Source organism: Crocodylus siamensis, chromosome 15 (genome assembly GCF_052110815.1).
Source record: "Crocodylus siamensis isolate JL-2025a chromosome 15, ASM5211081v1, whole genome shotgun sequence".
Lineage (NCBI taxonomy): Eukaryota > Metazoa > Chordata > Crocodylia > Crocodylidae > Crocodylus > Crocodylus siamensis.
The window spans coordinates 17874473-17887832 of record NC_143409.1 but is presented as its reverse complement, the minus strand read 5'-3'; the positions used below and the strand labels follow the sequence as shown (position 1 = coordinate 17887832).

At 39.2% G+C, this 13360-nt stretch overlaps 1 protein-coding gene across 4 annotated transcripts in view; it reads right to left on the bottom strand.

Annotated features, from left to right (window-relative positions):
• Window positions 1-414: 414 nt before the first annotated feature.
• The window catches only part of BNC1 (basonuclin zinc finger protein 1), a 100640-nt gene continuing 87694 nt past the window's right edge, over window positions 415-13360 (bottom strand). For 2 of the 4 annotated variants that reach the window (XM_090029229.1, XM_090029230.1), the window contains exons 2-5: window positions 10992-11094; window positions 10615-10850; window positions 7405-9329; window positions 415-3315 (exon numbers count right to left, since the gene is read on the bottom strand). In XM_090029229.1, the coding sequence (XP_089885355.1) occupies window positions 2634-3315; window positions 7405-9329; window positions 10615-10850; window positions 10992-11094 (2946 nt within the window). In that variant the 3' untranslated portion in view covers window positions 415-2633. The remainder of the gene's footprint in view (window positions 3316-7404; window positions 9330-10614; window positions 10851-10991; window positions 11095-13360) is intronic. The other 2 variants (XM_090029231.1, XM_090029228.1) reach the window with 1 other exon arrangement.

Sequence of the window (13360 nt, the reverse complement as noted above, 5' to 3'; positions counted from 1 at the left end):
CACTGGACTCTCTCCCATTTGTCCACATCCTTTCTGTAGCAGGGGGCCCAACACTGAACACAGATGGAGTGGCCTCGTCAGTGTTGAACAGAGGGGAATCACTTTGAAGCATCACACATTTCTACAGTTGAAATAGGATACAAGGAGACAAGATGAGGTCTTAGGAATCTTCATCAAGCTTCTGATTGCAAATAACAAAAAGGAATCTCCAGAAATATAAACTGTTGCCAGGAATAAATATAAAGATAAGGCCAAAATAAGGTTTGAGTGTAATTTGCCTCCGTGCATGGTAGGCAATGATATTTAAATGACTTGTGCCCCCTTGCACATTGCAAGGTGAGAAATCAGTCGCATTTGCTTCATAATAGCTCATTCAAATAATCACACTTCCTTGTGGGGCATCAGTCATCACCACTGTCAAAACAAAAGTTTTTTTAGTAAAGGGACTGATTTTACAGAAAATTTTAAATGGAAGGAGAGTTTTCCAGAAACCTATTTGCTTTTAATGAACTGTAAACATCTTCATATGTTTTTATTAACACATACAAAATGATGAGGGTATACAAAGTGTGTTACCTTTATGGAAACAGTGAAAAACTAAATAACTGGAACTACAATGTTTGTTTACATCACATTTTGTTTCAAACAGACCCTTAAAAATTAAGCAAGCACATTTTTTCAGAAAAAGCAGTAATAAAAAAGGTTGAAATAATAGCTCACAAGTCATTGAGTTGTAACACCAAAAGACCAGGGACTTATGTACCATTAAAGACTGTACTTTTGTTTTTTAAGCAAAAATCTCCATGGATATTAATTCCTGCTTAAATAGCAATGGTGCAATTTGGCCCCAGGCTTATAAACATTTTTTTCTAACAGCTTTAAACATGTTGTCTTAGTGATTATTATAATTTGACATAAACCTACTGTAAATATAAAATAAGATTACTTTACACTGTATGAAGCCCATTCCTAAAAACACAAACATATCGGTAGGTTTTCACACACACATACACGCACACATGTGTGCAAATGAAATTTGGAAAAGAATTAGTGAAATATTTAGAATGCTTTAGTCACCTTTATACAATATGAAATGGTTACAATACTGTAGTATTCTTTAGAATAAGTTAAACATCAAGACATATGCCAACAGCTTTGTACTATTCTTTCTACAAACTAAATCCAAAAATTCAGTCTAATCTTATTCAATCACAAAAATGAATGAAGACTATGATCCAGTTACACTGGAAACCCAGCCTAGTTCTAGAAACCACAAATACTCTAAGCACTTTGGTATAATATGTACAAATTGTGCTGCCAGTATTATGCTTGTGAACTGAAACCAACCAACTTGACTCAAAATGGAGAAATGTACTAAATTTAAAAAAACTGGTTTTGTAAACCCTGCCTCAGCATTTCTTCCTGCTATTTAGACATTTTGTCCAACACACTGTTGCACCACAAATACACACGCAGGATTGGTACGATAAACTACGAATTAAATATTATCAAAAAAGTGTATTAAGTACAATGCAAGACCAGTTTTTTTTAAGTGCATAGAACATAATGCAGAATACTGTTAATTACAGTGACAAATACAAAGATATTCAACATTTTAATAGATATCAAGCAATGTTCTAATACCAAAAGAGTGTGTGAATTGGAATAAATGTATTCTTTTACAAAAATTAAAGATAGTTTTTTTCCCCAAAGAGGAAAAAAATCAAATTATGAGAGACTGTTCTTTTACACAGTTTAATCCTCCATATCTTCCACAGGCTTGAAGTCATACCTTTAACATTTGGATTTCTTTTTGCAAAACTTTACTTTTCCTGAAAGTTGAGCTCAAAAAAAGTGCATTACTTTTTTTATATATATACTTCCTGGATGTATTTGCTGTGGTTCAAAAACCGAAGGCAAAACATGGCTAGGCTTTCTTTCACACTGAAGAGCTCTCAGATTTTAAGCAGATGAACCTCTGAAGGGAATGCTTAAGAGGGCCAGAATTCTGCATTTTGTATTCAAGTAAATTCCAATTGAAATCAGTGACTGCAGGATTTGTTGCAAATTCTCATCTTGTGCTAAGTTTTCCAAAATCCATATGCTAGCTTTTGGTATTCAGGAGTAAGCAAGCTGAAAAATACCACATTTATTTAATACTGTAAGTCAGCCTCAGACAATGGTTTTAGGAGTGAAATGACAGTTCCTAAATCCCCAGCTTGACCAAAGCACACACTGATTGAGGTCAGTCTTCACCGACTCCCTAAATTACTCTTCTCATTTACCATGTAAACACAACAGAATACAATGGAATGGAGGTAACTTATTTCAGCATCACATCGTTAGTAGCACTCCGCAATACTAGCTAGTGGTGCCATGTTCTCCCCATTCCAATATTGCTTTCTTCCTTAACGAAGTTTTTGCTGTTATTTAATGTTAAACCAAATAACTGCTTAAAAACAATGGTGCCAAATTTTGCTCAGTGAAGCTGATGGAAAGCACCTGTGTATGAGCAGAATTTGACCTTGTGTGTTAAGTGGGCTTGGTGTCAAGTGAATTAAAAATATCATTGTAACACTTTCTTGTCTGAAATGATTAATGGTTAGTGGAAGTAAATTCAGATTAGAAGGATGTTAGTGTAGGCTACTTGGTGACCTGGCCAGACTTTTGTGCAGGTTAGGGTTCTGACTATGCCTGTTTCGACTGCGAACAGATGAAAACATTGTGTTGCAACCTGGTACTTTACATTTGTGAAGCTGGCGGAGGTGCACAGTTTTGTAATGGGCCCTGAAGGTTCCTTTATTACTGTACAATTTTTGGCATATATGACAAGTTATTGGTAGACTGGAAGGTAAATTAATAAAGGTTTGATTAGCCTTTTCCAGTAAGGAACAGTCCTGATAAAGCTCATCATTGGGCATTAGACTTGGTCCTTCACAGCTTTCATCACTATCATCCAATGGCATAGTACATACTTCACTTCCTCCATCAGAATCCCAAGACGAGTGTGCACTGCTCTCAGACTTAATGCTGGAAGTAGTGCTTAAATCCAGAACGGCTCCATCATTCACTGGATCATATCCATAACTCTCAGAACATGATTCTCTAGTTTTGCTCATTGGAAAAACCAAGCTGCCTGTTCTGTTCATTCCTTTGAAGATGACAGAAGTTTGTCCAGCATGTTTTAAAGACGCATCCTGACAAACCTCTTTAGCCATGTCTTTCAAGAGGTATGTTGCATTGAAATGGTTGTTGTTGAATTCCAGTGCATCTTTGGTCAGAAGCTTATGATGAAGATTTAGGTTTGAACTATGTCTAAAGGAACAAAGAGAAGCTTATGAAAAAGAATATTTTTTGCATCACCACTTAGGAGCTGTTTCAAAATGGAGAAGAATAACCAATATTTGGTAGCATGCATGAGATGTATACTTATACTTTAAGCAAACACCACTTTCAGCAATGCAAAAGTGTACACAGAAGATGATGCATACATGTGTATGGATATCTGGCCTCACAGAAACTCACTTGTATCAGCATGACTCAGGATGGAAACCAATGGCCCAGATTCTCTCCTGTGGTATGGCAGCTCTGTACTTCATTAAGATGCTGGACCTAAAGCTTGGCCTTACAGGGCTGGGGAACAGACTGTACCCCTTTCCATCTGGAGTGAGAGAGAGCTGAAAGTGGGCTGGGTGAAAGCCCAACAATAAACTGAAAAGCTAGCTCCCACCAAGATAAAGGAACAAGATTTAGCTTGGACATGCTAACAACAGACAACTGACTACTATAAACTTGTGCTTTCCTGCAGCTGCACACACCAGTGTGGTACATCTCCCTGAAGGGCACATGTCTGCACTCAAACTAGAACATTTGGCTGTATTTACACAGTATGCAATTTTCAAAACAAGTATAATTTTGCTCAATCTCAACTTAATTTCTTTAAACCTAGGAAGTCAGTGCTCCTTTCTGCAGGCTAGCTACAATTCTACTATAAACTTCGAGGCTGTGGCCATTTCTTATATAAGGAGAATCAGGTGCTCAGGATCTTTTATTTTTTTTAACAACAGGAAACATACTTTTTTCTCCTCCTCTTCATCACTCAGATAAAAAATGGCTGAAAGCATGTCTTCCAGACATAAGGAGAAAATATTACTTGATACGCACTGGGTGTGTCTACATGTTCATTAATGCCCTTGCTCAATGAAGTACTAACTAAATGCACAGTAACAACACCTGCTGTGCAGTAGCACCAGCGAACTTGTTTTTAGTGATGCTTACTGTGCAGTAGCCTAATACTACCTACCGTACAGTAGTGTATTAGCATGGTTTTTGTATGGCATGCTATGCGGAGTGTTATTAGGCTACTGCGCATTAAGCATCTTGTATAGAAGTGCCCACTGTGCACAAAAAGTTCCTTCCAAAGAGACTGCTTGTTCAGAAGGTCACTAGCACATGCAAACACAGTTACAGATGAAAACACATTGTTCTTATGACTACAGCATTCCCTGTGCAGGGTAGAACTCCCTACAGACTGCTGTATGCATAGTTCAGGAGTTTTCCTGTGGAATGGTTCTATGCTTCTCTTTTTAAAATAGGTATTTATTGGGGATGGTGGTATCATAATTCAAGTTAAAACCAAAATGAGTGAACTGGTCTGGGAAAGAATTTAGAGCCTGTATATGAACAGCCCGGATTAGGCTTCACTGATTCCTTAGTCACAACAACAGTGGAAAAGAATTCACCTCTGGGAAAAGACAAGCAGCAGATCAGGGTCTTCATAGATCAACCTGTGCATCTCAGTTGTAAAACCACACTGTTCCAAATGTCCCCATCATCTTCTTGGACTGCACTGACTGGCTCTAGGCCTTCCAACAGAATATACGTTATCTGTGACTTGAGTCACTGGCCCCCTCTACACGTTACAGGTATTGCACAATTAACTAATTCATTGCAGAATTACCTGGAGACCAGCTACAAAGGCAAAGCAGCTATCACACAATGAAAACTCCAATAAGCTATAAAGTTAGATCTCAAAAATGTGTACTAACTTTATAGCAGGTTGTTATTGAGCTTTCATTTGTGTATGTAGCAGGGTCTCCCTTGAGGTTGGGAGTCCTGTGCACCATGCCCGTGTAAAGCCCCCAAACCCTAGGGATCCCAGAAGCCATGATTCCCAGGTTCCAGGGGTTCCCCACACCTCTGAGCCCCGGGGATTGCAGAAGTCACAATCCCCAGGGCTCAGGGGTCCAGAAAACCCCTGGAACCTGGGTATTGCAGCTCCCATTATCCCCAGGGCTCCAGGGTGCAGGCCCCAGGGATCCTCTGGCCCCAGGGGTTTCCCGCACCCCCAGGTCATAGGGATCACCCCTGTGACAATCCTCCAGTAAATGAGGCACCCCTGTAGCTGGGAGTTCCTCAACTGTCTCCCCCTACACCTGCAATAAAATGCAATGAGATCTAATGTGCGATCCCACAGTTGTGACTCCCGCTGTGCATGTGTAGCATATCAGGAGAGGCAACTGTGTGATTTGTGTATTAAATCTCACTTCACCTTTAGCTTCACATGTAAAGTACAGCACTATGAATACCACGCAGGCAGACTTTCTGCTTTCTGAAACTCAAAGTTACAGTGGTATTACAAAGTGGAACCGAGGCACATCAATTTTAACAATGTTATTACAGACTATCTCAGAATAAAAGATACAAAGTGAGGGTTTTGATAGTGAAGTGGAACACAGAGAGCATTTTTCTATTCCAGTGATTCTCACCCAAGGTGCCACAGTATGGTCCTTTGAAGGGTGCCCTGAGCTGTGAGGAGATAGGCAGTCACCTAAGCAGGTAAGTACAGGCTTAGGTTTGTCTCTGCCTGGATAATCTCCCCATTCCCACTGCCCTATACATCTTCAAGGAAGTAAGCACTAAAATATATATAAATTAGTTTTGGAAATTGGGTGCCATTCAATTCACAAAAGTTATGGAAGGTGCCTCACGTCCAATGAGATGTGCTTTGAGTTCAAAAAGATTGAGAATCACTATTCTATTCCTAGGTCTCTGAAAACTCATGCATAGTGGGCTTGAAGTCAATACATTTGCAGGTACATACAACTGGAGAAGAAGAGAATGAATCAGACCCATGTTATTTTATTACTTGGGAATTATTACATGACCTTCTCATTATAAAGCAGGGGTGGGCAAAATATGGCCCATGGGCTTGTTCTGGCCCACTGAGGGATTTTATCCGGCCTGTATTGGGTACTTCAGCTAGTCCTACCACCCCTGGGCATGTGATGGGTTGGGGGCAACACAGCTGCTAGACTCTGCTTCTTGGCAGCTCTGACAGCAGTGACTCCTTCTGACTGCCACTGCTAGTGTTGCTGCCACTGCTGGACCTGGCCCTGCTGCCCGGGCACCCCAGCCTGTTTGCCATGCACCCACCACTGCAGGTGCCAGATGGAGCAGACGGGCAGGGTCTCTGCGGAGACTAGCTGGGACCCCCGCAGTCAAGGCATGCTCTGCTGGGTGGATGGGATAAGGCTGTGAGCAGGTAGGGAGCAGCCTCTGAGAGTGGGACAGGTGGGTGGGGGCCAGGGGCACTGCTGGGATCATGGTGTGGTGATAGTACAGGGCCAGGACCTGGGGCAGAGCTGCAATCTGCTCCCCACATGCCCCTGCTGGATAGGACCAATGGTTCCCCCTGGTTCCCACCATCCCTGCAGTGGGATGGGTTAGCACCCCCTCTCCCAGCCTAACAGCTCACCCTCCAGCCAAAATAACTGTGCACCCGTTATAGAGGGTGTCATAATGTGCACACACAAAGGATGACATTGGCTGTTCAATTTTTATGTTTGCAAATACTGGCATTATAAAGGGCAATGATGACTTCATATCATCACAGGAAAAATCTTTCCGTCCTTACCCTGTCCATCTCTCCCATTTCATCATTCAAAATCCTAGTGACTTGTTTTGCCTGAGTGAAGGCAAAACAGAGTGAAAGGCAAGTGAAGATTTTATGATTTGGCTTCTAAATTTTTACATTTTAAAGTACAGTAATATCCACAGGAAAGAATATATTGAAACACATGATGGCACACGTGGAAATGCTGAAAACTTGTTAAATTCACACCCTTGTGGCTTTTCTTTGTATTTTAAAGGATTCTTTCAACCTTTGCCGTCTTTATCAGTTATGAAATGTTCATGGCTTTATTTAATACTTCATAGTCTAGTGGGAAGGAAATTTTTCTTTCATTTTCATTTTATGAATGCACTGATAAGTTATTGTATCTGTTATGGGAGGTTACACAGAAAAATCCTGGCAACTCCATTCTTCAAAATACTTATTGAAATTTCAAATTAGGCTCCATTGTGATGGTAAAATAAATACAATTTTGTTTATTATTTCCTTACCTGTCTCGACTTCTACGAGAAGGGAAAGCAGCATTACAGCCCTCAACTGTGCAAATATGCATTTCTTTCAGATGTACATTTTTAAAATGCATTTTTACACTGTAAGGGTTTTTAAATGTCTTCTTACAGATGTCACAATGAAAGCGGCTTTCTTCCTTCTGAATCCCTACTTCATGTTGACTGACATGATCCATATCTTTATAGTCTTCAAAACAAGGAAGGGCAGCACCCCCATGGGGCAACGTGCTGAAAAAGCCCCCCATCAGCAAATGGTGTTGCAACTCAGGGCAGTTGTTTTTAGAAATCCTGGGCTTTGACTGCTCTTTAAAAGAGACAGGGGGTTCAGTCACTGTTTTTTTAACATCACTGTAGTGTTGGTTTGGATCTTCACACATAATTTCATGGGAAACTATTTTTAATGCTTGGTTTTCTTCTGGCTTAACCTCTCTCTCAAAGTGATGTATTTCATTTTCAGAGGTTTCCTTGATGTATTTGTTATTTGGCTCAATGACAGATTTAAAATATTTTGGGCCCTCTACCCCAGAGAGAGATTTCCATGAATTACCTGAATGACGGTGCTTTTCCATGTGTTCACTCACCCGCTTTTCTATCCTATGCTCACAGGCTTCCAGCTCTCCATCACTTGCTACCTGTAGATGCATATCATCTTCGGAGCTGGCAACGTCACTGTTTTCATTAGCTGTCTCAACAGTTTCTTTCTCTATTTTGATGGGCATACTTGATTTACGGGATTTCTTCTTGGGAAGTGCGTCGAATGGCAGTTCATTAGAAACAAGTTGCTCAGGTATTGATGAAGAAACAAGAGGTAGAGAGGGAAGAGTACCTGGTGTATTAGCAAGTTCAGCTGGGGTGACGGGACTGCGATAAAAAGGAAGAACTGGCTGTACTGTTTTTAAGTTTGGAAAGAGAACACCGTTCTGCCCAATGCTGGGAAAACTGGATTGCACCTTTGAATCTGTACAAGAGCTGGCATAACTAGCAATTGGTCTGCTTTCTGGGGTTAAAATGGAAAAGTCTGTCCTTTTACTATCTCCTGGTCCAGCAATGGTCAGTCCATTTCTCAGATCTTTATCTCTGTTATTTCTGTTCATTGGCATATGGAGTCTTGGATTGGGGTTTGCACTGTGACGATTTCGACTACGCAAAGAGCTAAACACCATATTGCAGCCTTCAATTGTGCATTTATGTTTGATCTTCAGATGAACAGCATTATAGTGTATCTTCAGTGTTCCTTTGTCATAAAATGTTTTTTCACATGCAGTACAGAAGACACGTCCTTTCCTTGGGCCAGTGCCATTTTTTTCAGATTTTATTTTATTTTCTGGGGATAACGGTGTCATTTCAAGCCTTGTTACTGTGTTATGGGAGCTAGAATCACTTAGAGGAGCATCCTCTTCTGTTTTAAGAGTGACATGTGGGCTGTTGGTGCCCTTCTCGTTTTCAGCTTCAAATGGAGCAGAACCGGAACTTAAGAAGCTGCTTTCAGAAAATGGTATTTGAGGATCTTGTTTAGTTTCCTTGCTGCGGTCTTGACCTTGCTCAATCAAATGTCTTTCTGGCGGTGAACCTATCAAAGGTGGAGGCACTGGACTGAAAAACTGAAAGGGTAACATGAAAGCCATACTATTTACAATGTTCTCAAAGGGATGAATATTGGTGGGACTCATTTTGTCCAAGGAAGCAGAAAGATTAGGATTTCTTGGATTGCAACTTTCTATAAATGCTCTAATATCCAAGTTAGTCGTAGGGGTTGGTACTATAATTGACTGCCCTTCTTTCTCTTGAATAGCCATTAGCTCTACAATGGATTTTGTTTCTCCAAAACGAAGAAACTGCTGCAAAGTAGCCAGTTCTTCTTCACTGGTCATTATGCTCCAGTGATCTAGCACTTTTCCTGAAGCATCCTAAAAGAGAACACATTTAAAAGAGTAATACATTCATTTAAACAGATTATAGAGTCTTTTCTCAGAGCTAAGAAAATCATCTCTAACAAGCCTATAAAATTACTCTACTTAAAGACAGTTTGATGGCAATTTTATGACATTTTCTTTCAGATTTCAACACACTGGTGATATTATTTCTTTCTGAACTTGTAATGTTACTTTCTAATAAACTACTTTTTATTTTTTTTCTACAAAAATTAAGACACATGTCATCTGAGCAGTTAGCAACATGTAAGTACAAATAGCAGAGATGGAGCAATCAGACCAAAATTTAGCCCCTCATTTAAGTCAAGTATTCTTTCATTGCAAGTTTAATAATCTTCCAAGCAACTAAGATCAGAGAACAAATGAACCTGTATTGATCTATTGCCAGTGTTCACAGAGCACAGCTGTAATTACACTAGAGTGTTGGAGTTCTTTCAAACTCTAGCTATGCCTAACTTTTCCCAATAACTACAATAAATATTTTATCACAGAACATGTATTTGATGGCCTACTGAGATTTTTCACAGTGCATGTAAGAGTCTCTAAGATGATGAAGAATGTAACATCATAAATTTTTCATGTGGTAAAGGTTCAAGGTAATTGATTCCATATTTTTAATCCTAACACTAAAAAGCAAGATTATCAAGACCATTAAATATTGATTTGTGTCATAATGTAAGATCATAATGTTACTTTACATAAAAGGTAATTTACAGACAGTAGGAAGGACTAGCATCTATGTAAGCACATAGGGGAAAATTCACTCTTGGTGTAGCTCCAGTTAAATCTGGAGAGTTACATCAGAGGTGAACGTAGTCTGTGGTGTTTAAATGTCGACAAGTTGATTTGTAAATGTATTTATCCTACTGTACAAAATAAAACCTACTTGTTAAACAACACTTTCAGCAAATTCTGAAACTTCTGCTTAGATGGGTTCCTATAACTTCTTTATCATGGTTGACTTCAGTTAGATATTTGTGTGACGAATCTGAGTATAAAATAACAACCAAGTAAGGACCCCCCCCCACCACACACACACACGACCTGACCTTGCAGTTACCACATTAAACTTGTACACGTTTGCTATTGACTTTAGACTACATTATGGCATCAACTTTTCAAGCAGAATACCCTTCTGAATTCAGTTAGAAATAGGCGGCACAATATGATCCGTTGATACCAAGATTAAGTTACCAAACATTTAAAAGGATTAATTTTGTTCCTCCCTTTTTTAATATTGACTTAGCTTTCAGTACAATACCTGGAGTACATATCCACGTATATAATCCTGAAGTGTCCAGTCCAGTGCATGGAGAATCTGTATCACCTCTTCTTGCTTCAGGACACTGAAAAGCCGATCTAACAGAATTTTTAGGCGCACAGGAACAGCTTGGGTTCCATACAGCATAAGGCTACTGATATCAAAGACCACGTTGGATTGCACTATCTCTACCTGGGTAGTTGGGTAGAGGTTGGGGATCCTTAATTTGCTGAGGGCTGAAAATAAAAAGTGGAGAAAGCATGAGGGGTGAGAACCACACAAAATGGGGTGTGAAGTACATTGACAAGTAGGAACTTAGATATCAGGGTGAAGAGGACTATATGAGAACCTAAACAGATTTACAAAAACAGCATTACCATGTGCTACCCATCCATGTCGGCACTGGTCACATTGTCTCTGGTTTATTTTTCCAGGTTTGAAGCACTGACAACTACAGTTCACCAGAGTGCATCGGATAGCCTGCAAATTAAGAAACAGGTTTATAGATAGCAATTAAGTAATATTTTGAAAGTGCACATTGTACATAAATAATTTAATAAAGGCTATAAAATATATATAGATAATGGATATAGATGGAGTGTGTGTGTGTGTGTATATATATATATAGAGAGAGAGAGAGACAGACAGACAGACAGAGAGAAAGAGAAAGTGTCAGCTAGACAGTCCATTCATAACCCAACCTGTACAAGTCAACAGGGTGGCCTCTATCATATGAACCTCTGCAACCTTCTAAAGCAGCAGAATATTATGGGCAGCAAAATATTCAGTAACAATTTTGTGGCTGGTTTCTGGCTGGTTGATTAATGGCAACAGTGCTTCTAATGGTGTTCCTAGAAGCACATCAAATAAATAGCTCAGATGCATGCTTAAAATAAATTGTTTTTATGCAGTAGAAAATTATTTTCAGTTATGTTCATATTCATTTTGTCAGTCAGCTACAATATTTTCTAGCAGAGTTTGCAAAAAGAAACAAGTGCAGATGGATAAAAGTTCTAGTCCTTGAAGTTTGGAATAAGTTAAAGACATTCAGTGCCATCTACTGAATCTTACAAGTAGTATTTTAGCTCTTCAGAGTATCATTAAATTCTATGGATAAAAATAATCCTTGGAAGGGATTATTTGGTAGCATCCACATGGGGGAAGTGAAGAGAGGGTGGGGTGGGTGGGAGGTGTACTTTACCAGAAGCATAGTCTACCAACACTTCTTTCTCCAGAGAAGCACTGAAATTCAAAATAAGAACTACAAATCCTCATTGCTACAGTAGTTAGATTTTGTAACAGACACGTCAGAAGGTTAGAGAGGAAAGAGGAAGTGCAGACAGATTAGCAACCTGTTGCATAGTTTAACATACACTACTTTGCTTTCACTGAGGTCATCTATAATGCAAATCCAAATTTGCATTCAGTTGCTCATAATCAACAGGGCAATGCAAATGTATTTCCAAGAATACATACTTTCTTCTGCAGAGACCCATCTTCTCCAGGAAGCAAAACAGACAACTTGGAGGTCCTAGTTAAATCTCCACAGAGACTGTTACGGCGCATGGCATTTGTATGACTGAGTACTTCTTAGATCTGTTATATTCAAAAGACTAAGTGCAGCATGAATAATACTTGTACCTAAATGGAATGTTAGGGATGGGAATGTGAAGGAATGAACGAACAGGAAATCTCTGCTGTCATATAAAATACTTTATAGCTGCTTGACTGAATCTGAAAATAACTGCCTCACTCTCTTTAAAACACCCTATATAATAATATAACACAATTGTTTTAAAACAATGAAGTGATGTTATCAGACTGTGTCACCCCAGTGTGTTCAAAATACATAATTCAGAGCTGAAGCCAAAAAAAGGGAATTGCAAACAATTTAAGAATTTTCTACAGCTTTCATTAAGTATGTTCTAAATCAGAAAACAGAACAGACTTCTCTCCAAACTAGAAAAATAACAATCATACCTACAAAGGGTTATAGAAATATATTGCTGTTCCCTGTCTCACGCTTCAGTTCAGGTCTTTCTGTATGTGTACACATAATACCATGAAGATGCTTTCCCCGTTGTACTTCTCATCGAACTGGAATCCCACGGGATTCCATACCTGCCAAATTCACATGGATGGACAATAATTTTGAAACAATTTCAGCTCCACAGGTTAACATTCTTTTGGAATTACTTTGTTTCACTTACAGAGCGTTTTTTCTTTTTCTTTTCTTTTTTTTTTTTTGGGGGGGGGGGAGGGAGAGAGTTTTGTAGCCCTCTAAGGCAGTATTAAAAAAGGGAAGAAGAAACTAAAAGTTTTCCTTAGAACACTGAAAGTCAAGTAATATGTAATTCTGTAGCTGACTTGCCTAAACATTTCCCATTTTCCTCCCATTCTTTATATGCCCCACACCTGACAAAATGCTCAAAGTGAACGTCAACCCCTTTTTGGGACTCCTGTTTCATACCTGCCATTGTTCTTTTTTTAATCCAAATCCTGGAAATATTGTTACTTACATGCAAACACTTTTGTAAGACTGGCACACACTACTTTTCCCTTATCCATACTGAACTTATGGTAGCCATCCTCCAACTAGGCAAAGCTCCCTTCTAGCCCATTATGTGCCATGCTGCCATGTCTTCAATTTTTAGGAAGAGCTGGGAACTTCAGTACTCACTTTGAATATGCATGAATATTCACAAAGTATACACCTCAAAGTATAGCATATGAGATGAGGCATTTT